Raw genomic sequence first — 25,545 nt, forward strand, 5'->3', positions numbered from 1 at the left:
CATGTTCAGATAACATCTGTCAATTTCGATTTCTTCTATAAGACTTAATTTGCTACTTGGAATTTATATATAATATCTTATATAATTATCAACGGATTATATCATCGCGTGAGATGAGAAGCCTATAAAATGTAATTATTTTATGCAAGAAGCTCAAAAATTATATTTTAAGAATCAAAGAATATATAATATCTTATATTATTATTAAAGGATATATAATATCGTCTTATTAATATAATTTTCTGAATATAAACATTTATTTATGAATAATATATTTATCCATATAATTTGCTTAGCACTAAACTCGCTATTTCTTCATTTTCTAAGTGTGGCAAGTGTTCTAACGGACGGTGAAGAACAGGTGGTGTCAATCGAAGGTGCTTTCAGACAGACGGGGCGAATTTCATATGGCGGCAGCAGAGGTGAAACGAGGCATCAGGCAAGGCCAAGGTAAAGGTAAAAGGTAAAGGAGGGGCACGGGGAATGCGGGAGACTGGAAGAGAAACCATGCGCGGCGAGCCGCGCAAAAGTCAACGAACCGAAATCGGCGTGTACGCGATAACGTGCATAAACCATAAGCCATGGGCGATTTCCCCTGTAAATTTCAATAAGTCTGGTTCACGCCTACATTTTTAATCACGCAAACGTATATTTTACCGCAACGCGCAGGAGCTTCGCACTTCTAGCATGCGTGTGTTTAACATATTTAGACACATTTTTTTTTTTGTTTATATACAATGCGTGACAAATGATTAAGTGTCTCTCTCGTTATATGAATTTGTAATGTAGAGATGAATATTTTCTTTCGGGCATTGTTATTTCACGTAAAGAGAATTATATAATTTGTATTTTGCCGGAACGGAAAAATCTGATTTATAGTGTTCTCTGACTGTTCAAGGTTTTAAAAGTCTAGAAGAATGGTCGTATTTATGTAACGTACGCATGGATATACGTCATAGAAAGACTCGTCGGACTTATAGCGTATAGTTTGTCACAGGCAGAGGCAAATGACCGCCGCATAACTTACAGCGCGCATTCGAGTCGTCCGCGAATAAACGGAGTTAACGGTTGATCGCCTCATGCAAGATGCCACACAGAATCAGTTTTAAGTTTCGCTTTGTGCGCCTGCCTCGCGCGACGGCCGTCGCGCCGTGTACTTCACCTTCTTAAATAATATCGCAAGTCACTGTTGTGACATACTCCCCTATTAAGTAGCATTCACGCGTCAATAATGATATAATATAAAATACACCGGGCATGTTTTTACAAAACATTACAGCACAATACCGACCGCGACATGATGAATTCGCGCGTTGAATTCCCTCGCAGAAACCGACTTTAAATTCGTTCGACGTGCTCTGTGCGATAAAACGTCTTGCACGACGATCTCGTTCTGGAGTAAATGCTACTTCCTAGATAATAGTTTCCTTCCATCAACTTGTGTTCATGAATAACGCATCGGTACGATGAGGAGCGGGACAATACGATCTCGTAGAATCGTGAATCTCGTCAACGGGGGGCAACGAGTTCGAAGGCGCCGTCACGCACGGAAAAAGAAATCTCGACCGACATTGTTCTCGCTTCAGGAACAAGCGGTGCATTCGGATCGCGTGCCAACTGCGTTTGTGCCAACGTATCGCTTAATTCACGCGCGTAAACTTTGCATAAAATCTGCCTCTCGGCGTGGCTGCGCTTGCCGCGCTGCAAGCTATGAGCGTTGCAAAGTGAAAGCCAAGTGAAGCTCCACCGGGGAAGCTGGTTTTGCGTGTCACGTACTGGTGAAATGCGCAAACAAGACAGATCGCTTCGTTTGTGATCCTACCTTGAATAAAAATATACAAGCCCAACAGGTGCGACAGGGCACCGTTACTTATTGCCGATCTGCCAACAAACGTCTACTTTTTGTCAAACTTTGCACAAGAGAGATTTACTACAACGAGAAACGACTATACGTGTGTATTTAAACCAACAACCAAAACCTTGAGAGTAATTTCGGGAAGTTGAGCCGCAAGATTGTTTTACGTTTGCCTATGCTTTTCTCTAATATAAAGAGAATTGTCCAAAGAACTATTTTTATTTTGTCCTCCATGCTTGCAATTCGAGTACAGAGAAATCGTATCACTTACAGTGTACGTATGTGTGTGTGCGCGCGCGCGCGTGTGTCTGTGTGAGTATTCCAAGTTGTCGGCACCTGTAAGACAGAATGCGATCTGACGACGCGTCATCGACCTCTGGAAAGCGTCTCAGTGTATTTCCCTGGGCGAAACTACCGAAAGAATAAATGCGTGCGACCCCGTTGAACTCTACCTCATGAGCTCGTTTTCTTTTTTCCTGTTTTTTTCACTCGGTATAAACCCTTCTCCCTTACTTCTTCAGTCTCGTGTCAAACATGATCTCTATAGCCCGTGGCTATCTAATCGATCTCTTAATATAAATGATCCAACGATAATGAAAACATTAGAACGTGAAGTTAGACTCGAGACAAAAAATGATTTAAAAATATAAGATTGTAATTAATGACGTTGAATGATCTTCTTCTTTTTAACAGGGACGTGGCTTTTTGATGTCTTCTCTGCAAATATATTCTTGAATAAAGTATAGGTCTGAACGTTTAGTCATGCTCTGGAGAATGGATGCTGATGGGCTCCTATGAGCGGCGATGCTCCATCGTCTTCGTGACGAGGACAATTCGCTCGCGGAAGCGTCGGCCGCGATGATTTGCACAACGCCAGTGGACGACCGTCATTTTCCCTCCTGAATTCCATTAACGACTTCTTGGCCGGTCAGCGAAAGTGCGTTGACACGTCTCGAGCTGCGAGACGAAAGCGCTTTTCTGCGCGCGTCGCGCCGTAAAACGACGTCGCTTCTTCACCGCGAAAAAAAAATCTGCGGCGGTGTTGAGCAGCTATTTGCGCTACGTTGTAAAAATTTATAAGCTTCTCGAGTCGTAAGTAGAAAGCGGCGTATTATGCTCCCGCGGTCGGAAAAAGAGCCGTACGCGCGTGGCATGCGGGATGTCACGATTTCGTGAATAATAAGACGATAAGATTATGAGGTACATTATGACTTTCTAACAGCTCCTCGAGTAGTTATACGTATTGCTCGTTAACGTACCACCTCCACGTCATCATCTGACATAAGTGTTTGATAAATTATTTATTAATCTCAGGTTGGAAATCTTACTTTATCGCGGTCTTTTTATATTATTTAAATAACGTTATTTAAATAACGTTAATCGCACTCATGTCACATTTGTATTTTTCTTTTCTCAGAGATCTCGAGATACGAAGCGACATTTCACACTTGATTAATTTCCCAAGAAACTTTCTCGCAATAAATGTTATTCGACGCAGCTTCCATTAGTGATTAACGACTTTTTCGTTGTTTCTGGTAACATCTACTTTCTATGTTTATATTGCACAAGTGACATTCTCGAAAAAAAAAGTGTTTACTCACTTGGCTTTGACCAACTCGGTAGGATGCAGGATCGACGTCGACCGTCAGCAACATATCTTCTACGGCACGACGTTCATCGGTCACGGGACTTCCGGGGCGAGCGTTCACGTCGCTTGACAGCAATCCGAATCGACGTCTGAATTCACCTAGAGCCATATGCTTCGGAAATCCAACCTTGTGTAAACGGACAGCGTCGATTATCTGGCTCCCGCGAATCTGCACAAGAATATTAAAATATGTGCAATATTAGATTTAGTACCGAGTCTCTTCTGAAAGAAAAAGATTAAAAAGATTAATGAAATTATACTTTATAAAAAATTATTTATTCATAATAAAAAAATATTTTCGATATATATCATGAAAGAAAGATATAGAATATAGAAAGATATTATATTGTTTATTGTTATCAGATTCTATTTTTTGATGCTCCTTCTTTAAAGCAATCCAACAATAATTACCTGTGATCGCAGAAGAGGTACGTTAATGACGTTATCCTCGCTCTGATTCGATTTCACGGAAAGGAGACTCTTATTGTCGGTACAACCAGCATTATGTTGAGGCAAAAGGCAGTGCACAAACTTAACGCGAGTTCTCCGCAATGTCTCTATGAGTCCATCCTGAAAATAATTAACGCTTGTCTTTTATTCCGCTTAATATAACGGAGAATATAAATAAAAACGAGATAAATAAAGAATCGCCGTATTGTTCTTACTAGATAGAGAACGAGAAAAAGAAAAAACAACAGCAGCAACACGAAGTAATACCCAAACGTCGTTATGCAGATTTCACCGAACATTTTCAGCGAGTATCTCGCACTCGCGTCTTGTTGGGGGCGGAGGTCAATTCGCTTTAAACTAGCTTGCACAATGCTCACGCGGCCTTGCGATAATATTTTATGAAACGCGCGATAATAGCCTGATCTTTGACACCATCACGACCAATCGCAAATAGCGGCAAGAGAATAGGTCAATTATTGATGCCGCGATATTTCAAAACGAAAACTGAATCGAGAGAAATAAAAAAAATAGTTAACAACTAAGCGAGAATGTTAATAGTTCAGCAAGCAGGCGAAAAGAGAATTTAATTTTACTCACGACAGTGAATTTCACTTGTAGACAAACATTCTTCCTTTTTACGGCCGTGAAGGTCCTTCGTATACTCGAGGCTCGTCTCAGAGATTGCGAGCCTTCAAGTCCCGGCATAGAATTACATAGAGCACCGGAAACACCAGCACCCCGCGCACTAACAAATAACATGCCCACGTGCTCTCTGAAATTTTCATGATATACAAATATAATATATAATGAAATTTAATTATCTTTCTCGATGGAGAAAGATAATTTTTTTTGGAAAATATGGGTAAATTTCGATAAAATGGATCTGCAATATTACCTTGTGCTTTCCTGAAGTATTGTAATGGCACTTTTGGCGACGGGATTCTCGCGTGTAGCTTTAAGCCAACCGGTCGCGGTATAAAGCACAGGATTTGTTCCCAGTAGATGTTGCAAAACAAATTGATTATTGCCTGGCGCTTTTCGCAAAAGCATTTGGTGATCTATAACAATAATGCATATATATATATATATATATATATACATAATTATTTTTATACATAAAAATAAATAACGTAAATATCAATGTCGGGAAATTATTTATATTACCTCGATCTCCATAATGAGAAAATAATCGATCCAGGAAGGTCTCGTCACTACCTCCAGGACATACGGTCTCTTCGTCCAGCAGCCAGAGTAATCCTTTTCTTTCCATTTGCCTACTGCCGCTAAGATCACTTTGACTAGTTCGCAACATTGCGCTTTGCGAGCTTCCGCGATCCAGAAGGGAAACTAAACCTTGAGGCGATCCGATGCCTTCCTCGTCATAATCATCTTCATAATCTACATCGATACCTTCCTGAACGTATCTGTGATAAATTTTTACAAGTTAAATAGCGATAATAACGAAAGTTATTTTATAATAATTTTAAATATTTGTTGAAGAATTAATTTTATAACACTCTATTCTATTTAATGGATTATTTTTCATGGATTATTTTTGAAAGAGATTGGAGATTTTAGACTCTATTTTTCAAGTTTCGTACCTATCCTTTGGCGCTACTAATGTAGTATGATGAAACAATAACTGCAGACGTTCCTGCAGATAATTATGGCAAAGATCTTCAAAGGTTGCACCAGTTTGTCGGCCGCATGAGGCAGGATTTTGAAAACCTGGCGAGTCACACAGCAGCAGAGATGAAACTGTATGTACAGCAGATGATATGGATCTAGAAAATAACAAAAAATATTACTACTGAGCAAATATAAGTACAACAACAAAAAGTTTAATAATTTATATAATTTGAATTTCACTGATTGTTTAAATTTTCAAAAAATATCTCAAAATTTATTTTTTCTATTCTTTAGAATTATTTTAAATACATAAAACGTAATCTAAAAGGAAAAATATATTGTAATAAAATTATTCAATGAATATAAAATTTATTAAACAAATAAAGTCATAACCAATTCCTCGGCGAGCAGAATCTTGATTGCTAAATTTGTATATATGAAATAAAATTCAGTAATGAAACAAAATTCGATAATTAAATATCTTGATATTTATTAAAATTCCTTTTATTATTCCCCTCACAGGAAATATATATTGCAGGAAATAATATTGGAAAAATATCATCTCAGCCAGGGATCGAACCTGCATATTTGATTATCGAATTGCTACAAAACATTATAAGTTTGCTAAAAAATAGTATCCCATGGTTGATAATAAAAAAAAATTATTTGAATTTTATTTTATATATAGAAATTTAGTAATCAAGATCTTGCTTGCCGAGGAATTGGCTATGATTCTATTTGTTTATTAACACATACTCGGCTTATATTAATGTAAAATTTATTAATTTGTTTACTTGTTAATGAGAGCCGCGACGCAGTGGAAGACTTCGGAATAGAGTCCGACTAGAAGTCCTTCCAGAGCATCAAGTCCCATGACATCTTTGCCTTGTTCCGTTGGGCTGGGTGTTCTCAGAGCCGGCCTCGGAGTGCTCGGTGTTCCAGCACCGCCTCCATTGGTGGAAAACACCACTCGACTCAGTTCTTCCACCGTTGTGCCCAGCAGATTGGCGGCTTTTTCCGCGCACTCAACCCTCGCGAACTGCCATCTGCTTTGCGAGCTGGTGCCAGCTTTCATGGCGCTGGCACAACTCAAATGATAAATGCCGGCCAACACCAGCCAGATTACTTTTTCGTCGGCCTCAGAGATGCCGAGTATCCTGAATGCGGCGACAATACGGTTAAACTCGACCATAGCCCGCTGTTTGTCCTCGTGTTTCTGTAAGGGCGTGACGAAGGGGTTGTTTTCGGCGACTAGATTCGTGAGATGTAATTCTTTCCTTAGCGCGCCCTCCGCACCAGCCAATAGACGGTAAACGGCGTGGAACGTCGGATCTCCATTCGCTCGTCGACCTATCCTTGACTTCTCCAGGAGTAACACCTTGCGAGAAAAAAACAGGATGTCATATCCTTTGTGCATAGAAGAAAAATAAATGGCGAAAGGCAAAAATATGATTTTCTCTCACTTGTAAAGAGGCCGATGCGATTTGACCTGACTGATCAAAGTCGAGACTAAAGAGCTGTGTGAAACGCGTCGCATTCGAATTCATATGCGTTCTGCTATTTCCAAAGGCCTCAAGAACCGTGAATAGTGCGTTCAGCTTCTCGATCGTCAAGATCTGTAGAAAGGAATGATATCCGTTCAGAAATGATTTGTACAAAGAAATGCCTCGTAATGTCCCACTTCGATACTTTTATCTACCTTGTTAACCGTGCCAGCGGCCAGCACGAGATAATGAAGGGCGTGTTTGAAGTTTGTAGTTTTCCCCGCTCCACTACGCCCGAGGAAAACCAGAGAATGGTCCCTGCGTGTCGCCAGCATTCCTCGATAAGCCGACTGCGCTATGGCATAAATATGCGGCGGCATGTCCTCGCTTTTGCAACCTCGGAACATGTGCGCGACCTAAAGAAAGGAACGAAGAGAATTTTAATCTCAGACATTAAAAATTTAAGCGTGAAAACACGGATACGGAATTCATTGAAATCGATTAATGAGAAATTTGATGAATTTTCTCGTACACGAGCTTAATATTAATAAGTTAGTTTACGTCGAATTATTTATAGAAACTGAGAAACTGTGACCGATATAAATTTAAATAAACCTTTAAAATGGCCTTGCCTTTTCAGAGTAAATCGCTAGTGGCGCAACTGGATTGATAACGATCATGCTGTCTCCTGCATACGTGTGTATCAAATTACTAGCGTAGCGTTGGCGCAGCGTGTGGAGAACCGACGATTCATTCAGAAATCGCAGCTGCGAGAGCTCCTCAGCTTTATCGAACTGAGGTGAATTGGCCTATAAACAGATACAATGATAAATCATGATGATAAATGAGGTGCAACGATCAAATCGTTTAGTTTTGATTGATCAGCAAGCATGCTTAATAGGCAGTCAAGAGTTAACTCGAGGAAGTAATCATAATACCTTCTCCACGTCTTCCTCGTCCACCAGTAATTCCTCTCCAGAGGTGGTCAATCGAATCCTCAGTTTTCCTGTATCAGGATCGGCGGAACCGCATCTTGTGGCAGGTGTAAAACCTCCACGATGCAGTAACCAAACTCTCTCAGAAGTCAACCATGCTTGTTCTTGCGCCAGATGCTCTTCCGATCGTGCCTGTAATATCAAAAAGACACAGATAACACCTTAGCACTCATATTATCCATAATATGTTTGGTAAAAAAAAAGATGAAAAGATATTTTTTTATATCGAATGAAAATAGAAATTATTATACCATGTTAAAAAATCCAATCCTTTTTACAAATAAATAAATTAAGAATATAAATGAAGGACTATTTGAAATAAGTTAGACGACAATGTTAAATATATTTTAATATGAATATTAATATTTACAAAAATTCTATTAACGCAAGGCAAACGTTTCGATCCTTGATATGGTCATCTTGTGATTAACAAAAACAAATAAATAAAACGTTATTCTTAATACATGTCAAATACGATTAATAAAAATTCGAGGCGCCCTACAGTTGTCCAAAATATAAAATTCATAGATGAAAAGAGACTCACAGTACTCGGTCTCAAGTCGAGTTGAATTGAAAAAATTGTTTCCTAGCAGTTAAATCAAATGTGATCTTATGAAAAACATGTCTGAAATTAGGAATCCGGAAGTAAAATATCTCAGAGGCTGTTCATCATGAGATTTGGACATGGAGGTAAATGTGAGAATGAGCCAAATTCCAAATAAATAAGTTCACTTAAAGTGAATGATCGAAAGCAAATTCTTAATGCTTGAATGTATCTTGTTTAAGAAAAGATTCAACGAGGCATGTTAATTGAATTGTCTACAAGAGACAACGTTCTTACAACGTCCTGCTCGTCGCACAAACTCGTTCCTCTTTTCACGTTGCGAAACGATCGTATCGTTATGAGCTTTATCGCAAATGTTTCCCTACTGGCAACTTACTAAGCACGGCCTAGCGAGGACATCTCGCACACCTACATAATGTGGAGTTGAATCGACGATGTCCTCGACGATCTCGCTACCGGCGGCGGTCAGTCGCGATGGGGATCGTTATGAAACGTCTTATTGCGTGGCCGCGCGATGTATTACGACTACAGACGAGCAGACCTGCGTACGACCATTAACCGAGACTACTCATTAACATCCAAATAGCATTCGCTCGATCCTTTCTATTTCTATCTTCCCTCATTTCACCTGTGTGTCCTTCTATCCCTCTTCGGGATGGAATGACTATTATCTCAAAGGCATAGGAAACAAGCTTCATCGAATCGAATCTTGTTATTATCTCGTACTGAAATAACGTTGAGATGACATAAGCGTAGGTATTAAATATTATCGGTGTATTAATTATTATCGATTATTAATTACGAGATACTAATGGGAATCGTGTAGTAATTAGACTTGGTTCATTAGCGTATCGTTAAATTTGCACGAACATAAGTTAACCAAGTTGTTTCGCGACTCTATTCTCTTTAAACTCGTGAATCACCGTGTCGGCGCAGCTAGGAGTTCTCTCGCGTATCGATTTCCGCATCGAACAACTGCAGCGTGGTGATTCGTATGGTTCCACCAGATAAGGAAGACAGACAGTGAATTTCCTGGTACATATATTACCATGTATCGGGTCTCGGGGCTCATTGGTAGCGTACAACGCGCCATTGTTTCACGGAGATACGCGGCGAACGTCGCTCTTTCAAAGGCCTAAATGAGGGGATTGTTTGAATATTACGAGTTTGCCCTTTAAACGCGTTTCACGCGCTCTCACGCGATAACAATTTGCCAGAAATTTCCTGGATTCTCTCAAGGCACATATTACGTTGAAAATGAAGCTCTAATCATGGGATCGTACGAAACATTTTAATTTTCGGTTTGCCGAAATTGACAAGTTGGTAAAAGAGACGTCTTTTGAACGTCTTAATACTACTTAAAAAATTGCATATATTTTATAAAGATTATAAAGATATTTTTCTAATTATTTTTCTCGGGAAAAACTGATTTCCCCATTGGTCCATGCCGATGACTTTAATCTGCGCCTGCTCGAATGCTTCGATTTTCTTCTCGAGAAACGTACCTCGTCCGTTTGCGGCATCACTCTATTTTCCAGAAGGACCTCAAGACGCTTCATACATTCGCCTTCATTCTTCGTCCGATCGATTTCTCCGCCACGCGTTATCACGTTTGGCTCTATTTTTCCGTTCTCCCGTATTTTCCGCCTTATCTTCCTGGCTAGGGCCATCTCGAACAACTCTTCCCATTCGATTATGTCCTGAATCGGCTTTACGCACCTTTGGTGACCCGGTCGACTTCGCTTCGACACTTTCTTCGTATTATTGGCCCAGCTACTTTTGAAACCGAATCTCCGAAGCCCATTGTCCATGTTCGGTGTCCTCTGCTCTATTTCCGCCGTGATCCTATGCCACTTGCGTTCCCTCGGCGTCCTGATAACGTTACTATCGTCCCAGCCTTCCTCCATTCTCTTGATCCTGTCATTTACGCATCCTACGCGCAGAGTGTCCGCCCAGCTTTCTTTCCTACAATTTTTGGTAGGTCGGGCTGACGGCGAGCACTGATTGCTCCCGTGAGATCCCTTGATTCTTTCTTTGGCATCGGACTTGACACTCGCACGATCGAGGCCGCGATTCGAGTTGACCAGTCGATTTTCCGGACAGCCATTCTGCCCGACCTCGGAGGAGTGCATGCTGTCGCTGTCGCTGCACTCCCACGAGCTCGTGCTATTTCTGCTGTGCTTCCTGTCGAGTCTGCCGAGGACAACGCCATTGCCCGAAATGCCGAATTCGTGCTGCTTGGAGAAATCCTGCGCTGGTGATTTCGAGATTTTTTGCGAGGGAAGACCCTGACGATTGTTCTGCTTGGCTATCCCGCTGGCGTGAGCCTTGCCTCGACAAGATCTGTGAAGAAGACGATGCGCACCGAGCGACATGTTGTCGATCTCGTCCCTGCTGCGCGGCATCTTTTTCGGTATCTCTTTAGGGAAGCGGATTTCACGCTGTCACTTTCCCAACGCAATTATCACAACTCCCGACAGGATTTCTCTCTCTTGGCCTGTGGGCTTTCGTAAGGGCTTGCTTGTAAATTCACATATATGGAATTCCTTATTGATCATCGAAAGCCGAAAATTTCTACTGATCACTTAGTCTCCCCTCGCGAATCCGTGAATGACAAATCTTTGAAAGCAGTTATCGAATTACACAGCATCGAGCATCGTCATCGAACTCAATCAAAATTAATTCATAAGGACGCGAGTAGCATCGTGCGAGTCTGTAAATTTCTCTTGGTTTCCGTTTCGAAGCGTTTCAGCGGACGACTCGCAACCGCGTGAACGTAGACGCGACTTCCTCCGTGAAATCCTTTCATGATTCGAGATGGCGGCAACGGTCACGGGGACAGGACCCGATCACTAGGAGCATCACGGGGGTCTCCCGAGTGTGGACTGAAGCAACGCTAGTGCTCCGAGACAGAGACAGGTCCTCTCGTTGAGGAGAGCCGAGGAGAACGAGAGAGGCGTGTGCCCACGAGAGCCGCCCGGGAGTTGTTCTTTCTCTCCATCACGAAACGTAATTCTCCCGCTCGCTCGCCACGTTCCTCCGTCCTCGTCTCCCGCTTCCGTCGCGTTGATGTTCCCTCTCTGTCCCCCCTATCGGTCGACCATACGCACAGCTTCGGTTACTTCAACGTCCTTCCTCCGCGATTTGCACAGACGACAAACAGTCGGCTAGTAGGCCGATCCGATTTCGCGGAGGCCGAGATACAGTCAGCGAAAATTTAAAGGACCAGGATAATTTCATATTCTCATATTTTCCGCGTCGTAAAGCATTAATTAAAAATATTTGGTTAAAAATATATTACACTAAATCCACCTTTTTAACATAAAATAAAAAAGCTCCAATTTCGCCTTTAATTAATATTATTTAAAATAAATAGCTAGTTTTAACGCATTTCCTTTAAAGTTATAATATAAATCTAGTTTGAAGCTAATGATATGGAGCACACTGAAGTTAAATGGTCCCTGAGTTTCCTTCTAGAGGCCACAATGCTCAACCTACGGAAGCGGAACATGAGTGCAACTAAGAAATGGTTCTGAGAAATACTCGACTCGATCGTTGGCTTCAAATATATGCCGTTTACCGTGCAAAGCTCCCGCGCTTTCGAAAGCTTCGAACGAGAAGCGGAGGAAATTCCGGGAGCAGTATAGAAGTGTTTATATATAGCTTTCCTCAGAAGGGACTTCTGGTAGGCACCGGAGATGTATTATTCAAGTGACTCTCAGTTTAATCTTTACAACACAACAACTAGCATGTAATAAGTTCTTTCTCAAGAATTTTATACCTCATATTTTTGCGGTTTCTCGCGCGCGTAGTATAAGTTTTTTTCTCACTTCAAGATTTACATCCCGCAGTTGGATCGAATAAAATTATATAACAGCGTCTTTGTTTTGCACATGATTGCGGAGCGTGGTGATGGGAAAATTGATCTTGCAAGCCTGAAGAAAACGCTCGCAGATTGATCACGTGCTGTGCGCTGAAGCGACGGTTTGATGCGTGCCATCGCACGTGCTGCCGAGAGAAACGCACGTTCGTGAAGATTCGAGGGAGCACCGGGACCGCTATTTTAAGAAACTCGTAACACGCGAGATTGCGTCCAACCAAAGCGAGTTACTCGACAGACGCGGACATTGCCACAAACATACGTCTGTATAGAGAGACGTAATATAACGGCGCAGCCGGTGTTTAGCTCTTTGCGGTCCGAGTACCGCCGCCGCGGCCATGTTGGCCGCGAGAGATGACTGCGAAATTTTTTGATAAACGATAATTGGTTTTCGCGTATCGGCAATATTCGATTTTAAATATATACACCACGACGGCGTTGTAATAAGGCAGCTCTCTGCTCTTTCAGTCTCTTTCTTCGCGTCAGATGAAACTCGCAGACAAGAGCCATGTGATAGATAAGGAAAGGATAGATAATACCATTCCAAGGACGAGTAGCGTTCGTCCAGCTGCGAGGAAAGACACAATTAATTTTCTAAACGCGCTATCCTAAGCCTTAAATTATGCTAGACTGATGACGCACCGCCGTCATTGTTCGACAATGGTGCGCATTCAATGCGGAGACGAGAAACATCGTGAATCGATTGCGACGTAGGTGGATTGCCACACGACAATTTCTCGTTACATTTTGTCCGCGCCACGCGCGTGGGACGCGGTCGGATCAATGAATTAGAAGCAGGTAAAAAAAATTTACATATAGTATGCAGCCTTAAGGCGATACCTCCTAAAAGGAAGAGACTATCCAATCGAAAGGATCGCGTAATGGCATGATTTAGGTTACGACGATAATTATATTGAGATAAATATATTGAGAACGATAGACAAAATTAGGAGCAAACAGTGCGATTCACTTTAACGCGTGTGTAAACACGTTCGTATAATCGCTAAGGCTGAAATCAGTAACACGCAAAATGACGTAGGCATATCTGGTATGAATGTATCACGTAACACGTCGTAATTACCATGCTCAATTATCGATCATCAGTATTGAAAATCAGTTTCTTTCATTTGCGACACACGTTGATCAAGGATCATCAGCTATGAAACTTCTGCATAGTTTAAAAGTTTCTTGTCAAGAATATCGGCTCCCGATATCAACAATACTTCTCACGGTGCGCGATGTGCGACCAGGCTTCGTGATTACATTGTTCCGCGCTGCGACTCGCGCTACACGCCTTTTTACGCTGCGCTTACCGGAGAACGGAATGACGAGGAGATAGGTGGAACAACTGGTAGAATTAAAGTGTAGGTCGAAACGGCCGGCGTTGATCCCTCGGCGTGGACCGCACGAGTGCATAACACACGCAACAAACAAGACAGACTTGACTTGACTTGCCGCATTCAACGAACAATTGGATTCCAATAACCGTTATCTTCTAACGTAATGCGGCACGATTAATGTTTTGTCGCTCGCAATCACGTTACTAAGAAATTTAAGGCATGATCTAATCGGGAATTTAATCGAATTTAAATTATTTTATCAGAATTTAAATTATGAATCAGAATTTAATCGAATTTAAACTATACGAGTCTTTTGTCTCGTATAATTAAATGTCACCAAGCATGAATTTTAGTTAGTGTCTTGTAATTAAAAAAAATTTATGAAGATATATGTATATATAGCATAAATTTCGATAAGAAACTTTCGAAAATTCACGATTGAATTCACGAGGGAAGGTCGTTCGAGGCCGCACCAGGTTCTTTAGAGAAGGAGAAAAAGAAGTGAAATGGAAAACGAGTCCTTTGGTCGCTCACGCTGCGCGAATTGCTAAACCGACCTTGTGCGTTGTAGCGATTGGCGTAGGCGTGGTTGCGACCAATGGAGTTGTAAGTGGTGGATTTAAGAAAGATTTATCCAATTGGATCCAAAAGAGAGTGTGAGAGAGAGAGAGAGAGAGAGAGAGAGAGAGAGAGAGAGAAAGAAAGTGATAAAAATTTCAAAATTTATAAGAAGATATTTGTAAAATTAAATAGCTATGTCGTTAATAATCATCTTTGTATAAATATGTAGATCTGTAAACAACGCGATAATAATAGTTCTAAATTAGCATTTGAATGAAAATTAAATTGTTATTGATCGGTGAACAAAAAAATAATGTTCGATGATTCACGGATGATTGACGGACTGGATTGACTGGTACGGCCATGGCAGACGCGAATCGTAAATCTATAACTTGAAGTAACATGCTTACATGCGCGCGTCTAAACCATGTTGATCCGATTTGAAACAAGCGGTTCACATAGAATCCATATATATATTCGTTACATCTACTTGCGTGTAATATGATTGTTCCATTTTCCGGGCATCCCTCCAACGTTATTGATTGATTTCTAACAGACCTGTGATGAAACTCTACATCATCAAATCCAAATTCTCATCAAATTTCCATTCTCTTCAAAAGCTATTTATATGTTAGATAAAAATGTCATTCTTTTTTAATATATAAGGAAAATTATATTAGCTAGGATTGTTTGTAATGTCTTTAAGAAAACGTCACGTTTGCATTAAGGAAAAATAATCGGATTAGTATCGATGTTACGAAGAAGCTTAATTTCTCGGCGGAGTGAAAGAGAACATCGGGAAGTATACAGCATTTATACGGGGGCGACGATGGAGGCAGGGAGGCGGTGTCGGAGAGGCGCCAAGGATCAGCCGGAGCGTAATGCACGCGGCATCTCCCGTCTGTCGCAATCAAGATGCTGCATCTCGCTACGAGCCGCTGACGGGCTCGCAGCGATCGGGGTAACGCGCGTTAACGCCGTCTCGCATCGACGTGGGCAGATAAAAGGGCGGGTGCACACATACGTATATACAGATACGTGCGGACTCGCGAGCCACCACGATTACGTGCATAAAATACAAATTACGCCCGTCGTGTCGCGCCACAAACACGTCGACCGACTTTGCCTTTTGCCCACCGATCGCAACTGCATGCAAATTTATTCGCGCGGCACGGCCGCGCTCGAGTGGCCTATTCGTTTTTGCGAAATAGCGCGACGCCGGTGAAAAGTTAAGCGATTCGTCGTTCTCATTCGAATTTTATGACTCAAGTCGATAACGCATTCGCCTCTCGGATTCATTAAATTTATTTGATTATCTGTAGTCGTTCCTCTGATTAAAATTCTGACCGCCTGGTCAGAATCGTCTGACGTCCGTCTGAGGTTATAAATAAATAAAGAATAAAAAATTTCGCTTATTTATACTTTGGTTACTGAAGCTTAATAAATGCGCGCTCCTCTTTACGCGCCTCACCAACGCGGCCCCAGCAATAGCCCGTAAAATCATACGACGTGCACGAGGGGCCATTAAACTCACGCGGCACTCCGCTCGCGTGGGCAACCTACTTTTTTTCGAATGCCCGATATTTATAGGCAATAAGCTGACGTCACTACAAGGCTGCATCCTGCATAGGTGCATCGCTTTTAATTAACGCCACGTGCGTGTTTTTCGCGCGAAAATTCCCCCTTTTTACCGTCGATGGCGTTCGATCGATCTGAAGGAATGTAATGAATTCGCGGCACTCTTAACGAGTCGAAGGGAGGTTAACGACCCCCGACGGGTCTAACGGTGCGCGATTTTCCGGATGGAAAAGGAAACCACGCTCGCGCGTTCCCGCTGAGATATGCATTATTGGCCTACATATCGCGGCAAGCGGCCGGCGAGGCGCAGCGGGGATCCCCCGGCGATCGGCGATGTTATCGCGCGTATACTCGGTGCCTTCCTCGCGGGCGTAATAACGGCGCGGCCGCGGTGTAGCGGCGTAATTACTTACTACGTGGCGCGTAACATGCAATTCTAATTACGTAATTTGACATTTACGTAGCCGATACGTAGTCGAGGGTGGGCGGGCGAGTGAGCGAGCGAACGAGCGAGCCGTCACGTCTCACCGTGAGAGAAACACCGGAGAGCCACACGGAGGTTGCACCCTGTACCACCCCGAGCAACTACCGGCAGCTTCGCACTTTGCGATCGTGTGCAAACCCGTGTGTGTTCAATGGCATTTGCCGGCTCTCCGATTAATAGGATCATTAGACTGTTAGTCCCTGACTCTTTTCAGCGATGTCGACACTTTTCAGACCTTTAATATCCATAAAAGGCGCGATCGTTCTCCTGATCTCTCGGAAATGAAGTTCCTCGCGATAGCGAAATGATGAAAGACGATATATATCGGAAATATTTAGAGGGAAAACTTTGACCGATTTTATTTTAAATTTAATTATTCAAAATCCTAATTTGTGGAATTTTTTTTAAGGATATATCTTTTTAAATTTTTTTCTTTCTAATTTAATATAGATCGCATTTGCTTCTTCTTATATTAAATCGGTTTAAATGCTATACAAATGAATTAGAATTTTTATTTGATGTAGCAAAATTTTTTTGAAAAAGTCGCTTTTAGTGTAAAGTAAGAAAACTGCTGCCTGCTATGTTTCACGACGTTTCTCCGTAATGGCAAGTCGGCAGCACGTTCTTTACTGTATACTTCGCCATACTGTCGGCTTTATCGACCGTCAGTAAACATCATCGTGCCGTTGCGCTGTGCATTTTAACACCAACATAAGTCGCACTTTGTTAAAGCTAATTGCCAATTACGACACGTCGTTGCTCGTGTCCGACATGCGTACAAATTGCGTAGCGAGGAACGACGCCCGTGTTCATGAAGATCGTGCTTGTTTCATTCCCGAGGCAATTGCGTTATTTCGCAATTATATCTGCATCCCTAATGTTTAAGCGAGACTGGCAATTTGATTTTAAGTCATGAGTTCGACACGACCGTCGAAGGAAACAGCCGTTCCAATTAAGATGACAATTAAATTAGACAGAGTTCGCTATCAAAGTAAACCGTTTTACGTTTACCGTAAGATTTGCGGGAGTATTTACACACCTGGCAGACGTGTTATGTCTTCATAGTCTACTTTAAGCTCCACCATTAAGATAGAATATCAAACTGTCGCTTGAGGCTCTAATAACGTTCGAACGGAAACTCCGTTAGAAGAGCGTCGTACTAAAATATAATTTGCTTCTCATATACCTTTAATATAATATAATTTATGATGCTTCACACGTTGATCGATTGATTCAGAAGTACGAGTGCGATACCGTTTATTCCTGGCATGTCCGTTGCAACGACCCTTCGATCTCGTTGCGATGGCGATGAGTAGGAATGCGTATTACGACGTGCGTGACAGTTTAATTTAATGAAGGCAGTTCTCGGAAATCCGCAAGACTACCAACGAAGTCGCGAATGAAAGAAGACATCTTGCATATGTTAGAATAACATGGCACACATTTCTGCTAATAATACAAGCGTCAATCCTGAATCAATGTGTATCACGTTGTAACACTTCTCTCTGCGATTTGTAAGAATTCATTAGTAATTGCAGTTTTTGCTTTTTGAACAATGTTGTTTGTCGTATTTGCAGGAAATTCGTTTAAAGCGTCAAATATTTCCTGCTCTAGAGATTTCAAATATTTCTTGCTTTAGAGATGTTTTCAAAATAATCCTTTCTCTCTGAATAATAAATCTTTTAGCGTCTCTTTCTTAGACTTAATCTGCATTGCACATTCTGCGCCTTTGTGAAATGTAGCCAATTCGCTGAAGAAACTGTTTTTTTCTTGTAACAAGCTGCCGTCTGTATTTTAGTTCGGCGGAAACGAGATATTACGGTACGAGGCAGTCGGTAGAGGTACCGTTATGCGATTGCTATGCCACTGCGCCGCTCTAGGGAATGTGGGTGGAAAGTGAGCGTCTCTCCATTATTGTCTTCCTCGCCACGGCATCGCGCTGCAGTCCTGTCGCATTCCGTTGCAATTTCGTGCTCCCTTTGTGTCATCCTTTTATTTCTCCGCGTACCCTTCGCTAAGTCGATTGCGCTTTATCTCATCACTTATGCTCCCTTTACTCCTCGGTCCTCGGTCCTCTTTTCATCCGTAACATTGTTATATATAAATTATAAAGCTACAATATTTATTGAGACCTTTAGAAGCCTGTGATAACTGAGAAAGCTCGAGAAACCTAATGGTATAATAATTTGGTAAAATAAATAATATAAAGTAATTGAAATTTTTTTAAGATGAAGAGCTTAGTGATACAAGCCAATTAAAAACTTTTTTTCTGAATTATACTTTCTGAAGAAATATAATTCAGCATAAAAAAGAAATCTTAATTGAAAAAGTTCTTATGTTATTTGCTTGGAAAACATGATTCATGATATTTCTCTCCTTATTTCTTCCGCGAGGAACTTTAGGAAATATGATTTATAGTGTGTAAGCTTTAAGCGCTAAGTCGACAGGAAATAGCGATAGGCTTACTGTATTTTGATGAAACCGCAAACTGCCGGATCGGCGAAGCGTGCCGCCGCGGATATTCGCAGGTGCCAATACGACTTGACGTCCATCACAGCCGCCGCGTCTCGATAATTCTGATAGCTCGGCGACGGGCTGCACCTGCAACAAAATCGACACGTTAATATTGTAATATCTATGCATCACGCAAGCACACTCTCTTGGGCGTCCCAACGGTTATGATGAAAATCATTTATGTTCATTTATAAATAGTCATGTCAAAACGATAGACGTCCACGCGATGAATGATGTAATGGATATATGCTGTCTTTAGAGTGAATGTGGATGTGAATGTAAAAATTTTCCAAGTTTTTAAATTATCTAAAATTTTTTGTTCTGAACTTTTTCGGAAAATTTCTGGAATATTTATTTATATAGCCTGAATATTTTTATAATAAAAAGATATTGTTTTGAAGACTTGAATTAAAAAATATTATTATCTACTAAATATTATCTACAAAATCAATATCTATTAAATATTATCTACAAAAATTTTAATCGATTCTGATTAAAATGAAGTATATTTAATTATTAATTATTATTATAAATAAATTATAGATAAATAAAATATTAATTACTATAATAAAAACGTGATATCTTTATGAGGCCTTTCTTATATCGAGAATATTTTGAAGTTTTGTGTGAAAAAAAAACGAAATTCTATCTTCAATTATATTGCAATTATGAAAATGCGATATTATTTTCGCAGAGGTAATATCGAATGAGCCACATGTCCATATTCGCCGTTCGTCTAATCTCGATTAATCACCGTTACGAACAGGCTCCGCCTGTTATCGACGTGTTTGTATGCCCGATACGCACACTGTCTATCAGGCGTGTTATAACGGGCCACGCGTGTACACGCACGACTCACGCGTACAGGGCCAAGCTCTGTGCACATACAGAGAACAGGAAGCAGGATGTTGACCGAGAGGGGCCTGTCGGCGCGTTACCTATACATAAGTATGTAAATCACGTCACGTTCCTTCTGCCAATGCGACTGCTATACCGCAAAAAGAGAGAAATGAAAAGGGGAAGAAACGAGGACCGGATCCCTCACGTGTATTAGGCAACACCCGGTAGATGCAGCCTTTCCCGCCAGCATTTCCCGCTTGCATTGCTGGCCATTCAGTATTCTATGGAGTTACCACTGATGATAAATGGGAATTGCGAATTAAAGCAGGTATCTTCACGCTCTGATACGCCAGGACGGCTGCACGCGATATTTTCAGTTTTGAGAAATGTAGTTTGTGTGAGTTAAAAAGGATACCTGCCGCATACGTTGAAGTTGCGAAACTGCATAACGCACTTTTAAAATTACCGAAGAATCGCTAGTTAAAAATATACACCGTGTATATAGCACATAATGCGCTCGATTTGTGAGTGAATTACATCCGGTTTCTCCCCCTTTTCATCTCCGTTTCTCTCTCTCGCTCTCGTGCTCACTTCCTTTCTCTTCCTTCCATCCGCTTACGTACATTTTCGGATATTTACATGTTTGGATTCTGAAAGGGTTATGCGTTCGGAAGTGTTCGAGAGTCTTAATTTTTAAAACAAATAAACTTCATCGTACACACACACACACACACACACACACACACACACGCACACACGCACACACACACACGTAAAGATATCATTTGCTTTTACACACGCGTCATGATTATTTCCGCATGAAAAAAACAGTTTTTCTGAAAAATCTAAAAATTTGACCAAGCAATTTGAGGTACAGAGTCTTGTTGGGACATCAAAATAAATAAATAAAGATTCTTAAGCATAATAATAATATTGCAAAGGATTTTTATATTTCAGCAAAAGTAACTTAAATTCTCTTTATAGTCATTTAAACCAACAGAATTGTTTTCAGATCTAGCAAATTTTTAGATATTCAGCAAAATTCTTTTTACTTTTTCTGAGAAATGTTCTATTTTTTTTTTTTTCCAAAGAGATATTATAGTCACGGTGGTGCAATATAGAAATACGTGCGTTGAGTTTCATCGATCCTTCGACGTTTTCTGATGCGCGCTGACGCACGAAAGCCCCGGATTTAGCCATTCAATCCACCCCGGAGATTACATTCTACGTGCGTGAGGAAGCAGTGAAAGGGAGAACAACGGACAAAACGGGCGGGAATTACACATTTCGTTTCTGGCCGCGGGAACGTGGCGGCATTTTTAGCATTCCGTGGCTACGGGGCAAGGTCAGACACACTTGGGCCATCTCCTCCCGCCCCTAGACTCCTTTTTACTTTTACATCTACGTTCCCCAGATTCGAGGCCCGGGCCCACAAAGTTGGCTCCTCTTTATGAGACGCGTACTCGCGGTGGTCGATTTGCTCGATGTTGACGATGGAAGAAGATCGGATTCTCGGTAAGTCTGCTATTTTCACACGACAGTCCCTCGTGTCCTGAGTACAGTTTTATTAGCAGGGACCGTGACTCACGATCCCGCTATATTCGTTGCCAGCAGTGGCAATGAACCGGCCGACATCGCACGGCAATCATTTGTGTCCTACCAAACGCTCTCCCGCACCTTTTGCACGTTTGCAATTGGTCACTTTTCGAGAGAGTAATATATAGTTACTCATTGACTCTCTTGAAATTATAATCAAACAAACAAAAATAAATTACATCGTAATTTTTATGTAATAATTTTTTTCTTGGAAAATATATACGATTGTAGAAATGTATTTTTACAAATTGTTTGATAAATATATTTTTTCAATTTTCCATTTTAATTGTTTTAATTGTTGATTTAAATTTTGACAAGATATTTTATGACTTAATAATAATTTTTATTCTATATTTGTCTCTAATAATCAAATATTATTTGTGTCTAATAATCAAAAATATAAATAAATGAATTTACTTTATTTAATAACTAAATAATAAAAATTTCATCAATGAAAATAATGTTAATTTTTATAACATGTAGAAAGAATAGTTTTGCTAAAGTATATAAGAATTTTATCAGATATAGAAAATAATTTTATTGAGTCATCAAAACAAATATAATATATATATTCAGGCATAAAAATAATCACAAAAAAAATTATTGCAACATTTTTTTATATTTTAGTAACAATTTGAATGTCCTTCATAATTATTTTATTGGACCAACAAAATTATTTTTAGATCTGATCAAATTTTTAATTGCTTCAGTAGAACCGTGTTCTTTCCATGTACATAATATTTTTTAATATCATATAATTGTCATGAATATAAAAGAGTATAGACTGTTGGGTTTCTTAAATAAATAAAAAAATAAAAATATTTTATTCAGCAAAATTTTGTCTTGCATATTATTAATTAAAATAAGAAAAAAATATCGCGTAATAGTGCTGTACTGATTGGAACGCAGTGCATTTTGCTACTGCAATCAAAAGTCTACGAAACGACACTGGAACTACCTCTTTCTACGACCTCTGAGGAAATCTAAGGATTCCTCGATGCCTTTCACCACGTTCGGTGAGGTTTCCTATGTAATACTGAATAACATTCATATCCATTTTCCAAAGAATTTCTAAAAATTCAAAGGTTAGCTATGACGAATCCGATAACGAGACAAATGGCTGACAAAACGAACGATAAGCTAAGTTGATAACTGATAATCGAATGCAGCGGTCATTGCAGCGGTAATGCGGCCTATACGTGATATCGTTGCGTCTCGTTCCCTCCTCTTCACGCTCGATTATTATAGATTGACTACTTTCCGATAAATACCGTCAGATTTCGAGTCGTACTTATGTTAATAAGTCTGTCCCGCGTTCGGTAAGAGAAAGGTTCGTTTACAAGATACGGGGAATCGACATGACCGGTATGGTCTATAGAAGAGAAAAGTACGAAGTAGGCTATTATCGCTTGCATAATGTTCAAGATATGCTCTGACCCTTCAAGTATTCTCATTCATCATTTATCGATATTTTACAGTAGCAACTAAATCATGAGAACGTAAATATAAAGAATCTAAATAGATAAGGAATCTATTCTTATATTTTTAAATAATGATTGTGTGCGTGTGCGGTGCGTGTGCATGCGCGCCATGTGTGTGTGTGTGTGTGTGTGTGTGTGTACACAATTATTTTTTCTGAAAAAATTTCTCTTTCTCAAAATATTTCTAAGTGCTAAATAGTAAAAATACTTTATAGCAATACTCTTCCTATTTCAAAAAAAATGAGACAAATTTTTTTCAACCATTATATGTGAACATTAATATGTTCAATGATAATTACCTTTACAGTGACGCTGCTGGCGGAGCTCTTGATAAGATCGATGATCTCCTCGCGCGACTTGTCATCCACGTTGATCCCATTGACCTCGATCAGTCTATCACCGGGCAACAGACCCGTGTCGTTGTTGTGTTGCACCAGAGCTCCAGGTTCAGCGAAAATTACCGGTCTCATCTGCGTGACGCCGTTCGCCGTTCGCTCAACGATCACGGCGCGACGAAGCGAAAAGCCGAAATCGTTTCGCGGCGGTGGTTGTCGCTGAATAGTGAGTTCTCTAGGTTCGGGTAACTCAAGCGGCACGATTTCCGGAAGTTGCAGTTCGATTCCCTGCTCCTCGAAGGAGACCGATGATCGCCACCTTGAGAAACCCTGGGATTCGCCGACAGGCGACAAGCTGAACGGTGGCGTCGCAAAACTGGAGTTTGTCGTATCCGTCAAAGAATCCGCGGATGGACTAGCGCTGGTAACGACCTGAATAATAGGGAGATTACTTCGAGATCACGCGCGTCAATTTTTTATTATTTATTTAAATTTAAATAAATTAAATTTATTATTTTCTTATTATTTATATTTTCGATTTATATTTGGTTATTAGAGATACACACAAATGTAGAATTAGTTATTACTGAATCATGAATACCTTATCAAAATTTAAATCGTATAATTACTGAATGAAAATTGTATTCATAAAAATGATACAGAAAATTTAAGAAACATATTTATCAAGAAATTTGCAAAAATACATTTTACGATCGTTCAGAAAAATTGTTATATAAAAGTTAAGACATAATTTGTTTTTTTTCTTGTTTTGATCATGATCCAGTCCAAGAGAATCTTCCACTATCATTGATTCACGTCAAATTTTAAACAAACCCATCGGCGTCTCATTATGCATTTCGAAAATGATCGTAATAATCGGGTTTCGCCGCTGCCGATGCGCGGAAGAGAAAGCGGAACATTATCTAACCTGAAGCAATTTGGAGTCGATTTGATGATGATGATGATGCTGCTGTTGCTGCTGCTGATATTGTTGCTGAATTGTCTGTTGTTGTATGGAGATCTGCCACGCGGCTTGGCATACCGTTTCCTCCTCGCTGCAGTCGTCCTTCAGGACGTTGTTGAGATGCGCCGGCACATTTTGATAAGCGATCACCTCGTTTTGAAGGGTGTTTCTCACCAGCAGATTGCTGGCCTCCTGGTAACTGGTTTCCGTGCCGTTTGGTAACACATTTTCTTCCGAGAGGACGTTCGCGCTATTGACGCTTAATCGTGGTCCTTTGAGGATCCCTCGTTTGGGTGGTTTTGGCGGCAAGGGTGGTAGACACTTGCCACCGGCCTGACCACCGGCATGACTGGTCGTCGTCGACGACGTCGTCGTGGTAGTCGTCAGAGATGTGAGAGACGCCTCCGATGAATCGCTCTGCATCAGGCCATCGGGCGTTCTAGTGGCCCAACTGCTGGCACCGGCACTGATCGTCGAGCCTGGACCCGATCCCGCGTTCTGCGTGGCGTCCAGAAGATCGCGGTCGAGATGCGCGAAAAAAGACGCGCTGTAATCCGCGGTGATACCACTCGGTAACTTTTCTTTCTCCTTTCGACGACCGGGGATCTTCAGTGATCTACGGACCTGCAACGAAGCGCATAAGAATGCTAAATTCCTTTTTTCAGAAATCTCTTCGAGTCACTGACATCGGAAATGTATACCCTGAAGAATCCTTCAATGAATTTTCTTAAGAGTTTCCTTTTACTCTTTGGGCAATACGATTGTGACGACATGTTGTCCATGTTACAGAACAATTTTGTAATTTTTATTTTGTACGTACAATGAATGTGTGCATCAAATAGATACGTGGCCAGCGCTTCTTATCATCTATATCCAACTAATGATAATATTGAATTTAAAAGCTTTAAAAGAAAACAACTCTTCAAGACGAAATCTTATCGTATTTATTTATTCTTTTCTATCTAAAAATCTTCTCTTTATTTTCTCTTTATCTTCTTTTATGCTCGATCAGATTCTTCATAGTTTCGTCATTACACTTGACAACAATACTTATTTTTAAAATGCTCAGTTTATTATTATATTAGTTTGAAAAAAGCATTTGAAAAGTCGTATCACCTCGTGATATCGACAGCTCTGTTTAGATAAGAAAGGTAAGCCAAACGAGATATCGGAAACCTCTCACAAATTCATGAATTCAGAAGCAGTATCAGTGTACACCCACCTTGTCATCGGAGAATACGATAACTAAACTCACATATATTACAAACATAATACGAAAATCAATCAACTGGCAAAACACGCTGAATCGAAACAAATAACACAATTCCTAATAACTCGTTTTGGCT

The 25,545-nt window shown here is 40.6% G+C and overlaps 2 protein-coding genes and 1 long non-coding RNA gene across 8 annotated transcripts in view; 2 read left to right on the forward strand and 1 right to left on the reverse strand.

The window, feature by feature from the left end:
• LOC148936624 (uncharacterized) overlaps nucleotides 1–3,860 on the forward strand; it is a 58,925-nt gene extending 55,065 nt beyond the window's left edge. Inside the window, exons 2-3 of one of the 2 annotated variants that reach the window (XR_016139330.1) lie at nucleotides 328–450; nucleotides 3,273–3,860. This is a non-coding gene — a long non-coding RNA (uncharacterized LOC148936624). Of the gene's footprint in view, nucleotides 1–327 lie in introns of both variants that reach the window. The other variant, XR_016139331.1, reaches the window with a different exon arrangement.
• The window catches only part of LOC105427595 (uncharacterized), a 128,751-nt gene that overhangs the window by 71,981 nt on the left and 31,225 nt on the right, over nucleotides 1–25,545 (forward strand). The gene's annotated exons all lie outside the window — the stretch shown is intronic.
• Nucleotides 1–25,545, reverse strand: part of LOC105427601 (Myosin heavy chain-like) — a 48,099-nt gene that overhangs the window by 19,471 nt on the left and 3,083 nt on the right. For 4 of the 5 annotated variants that reach the window (XM_089077158.1, XM_089077156.1, XM_089077157.1 and 1 more), the window contains exons 3-16: nucleotides 24,164–24,823; nucleotides 23,200–23,667; nucleotides 18,936–19,070; nucleotides 8,005–8,193; nucleotides 7,699–7,875; nucleotides 7,282–7,482; nucleotides 7,046–7,198; nucleotides 6,377–6,960; nucleotides 5,555–5,737; nucleotides 5,118–5,377; nucleotides 4,849–5,011; nucleotides 4,551–4,725; nucleotides 3,915–4,073; nucleotides 3,457–3,672 (exon numbers count right to left, since the gene is read on the reverse strand). In XM_089077158.1, the coding sequence (XP_088933284.1) occupies nucleotides 3,457–3,672; nucleotides 3,915–4,073; nucleotides 4,551–4,725; nucleotides 4,849–5,011; nucleotides 5,118–5,377; nucleotides 5,555–5,737; nucleotides 6,377–6,960; nucleotides 7,046–7,198; nucleotides 7,282–7,482; nucleotides 7,699–7,875; nucleotides 8,005–8,193; nucleotides 18,936–19,070; nucleotides 23,200–23,667; nucleotides 24,164–24,823 (3,723 nt within the window). Of the gene's footprint in view, nucleotides 1–3,456; nucleotides 3,673–3,914; nucleotides 4,074–4,550; nucleotides 4,726–4,848; nucleotides 5,012–5,117; nucleotides 5,378–5,554; nucleotides 5,738–6,376; nucleotides 6,961–7,045; nucleotides 7,199–7,281; nucleotides 7,483–7,698; nucleotides 7,876–8,004; nucleotides 8,194–10,131; nucleotides 11,172–18,935; nucleotides 19,071–23,199; nucleotides 23,668–24,163; nucleotides 24,824–25,545 lie in introns of those variants that run through there. The other variant, XM_089077160.1, reaches the window with a different exon arrangement.

The sequence above is a fragment of the Pogonomyrmex barbatus genome, unplaced genomic scaffold (genome assembly GCF_055798465.1).
Source record: "Pogonomyrmex barbatus isolate J1 unplaced genomic scaffold, ASM5579846v1 scaffold2, whole genome shotgun sequence".
Taxonomy (NCBI): domain Eukaryota; kingdom Metazoa; phylum Arthropoda; class Insecta; order Hymenoptera; family Formicidae; genus Pogonomyrmex; species Pogonomyrmex barbatus.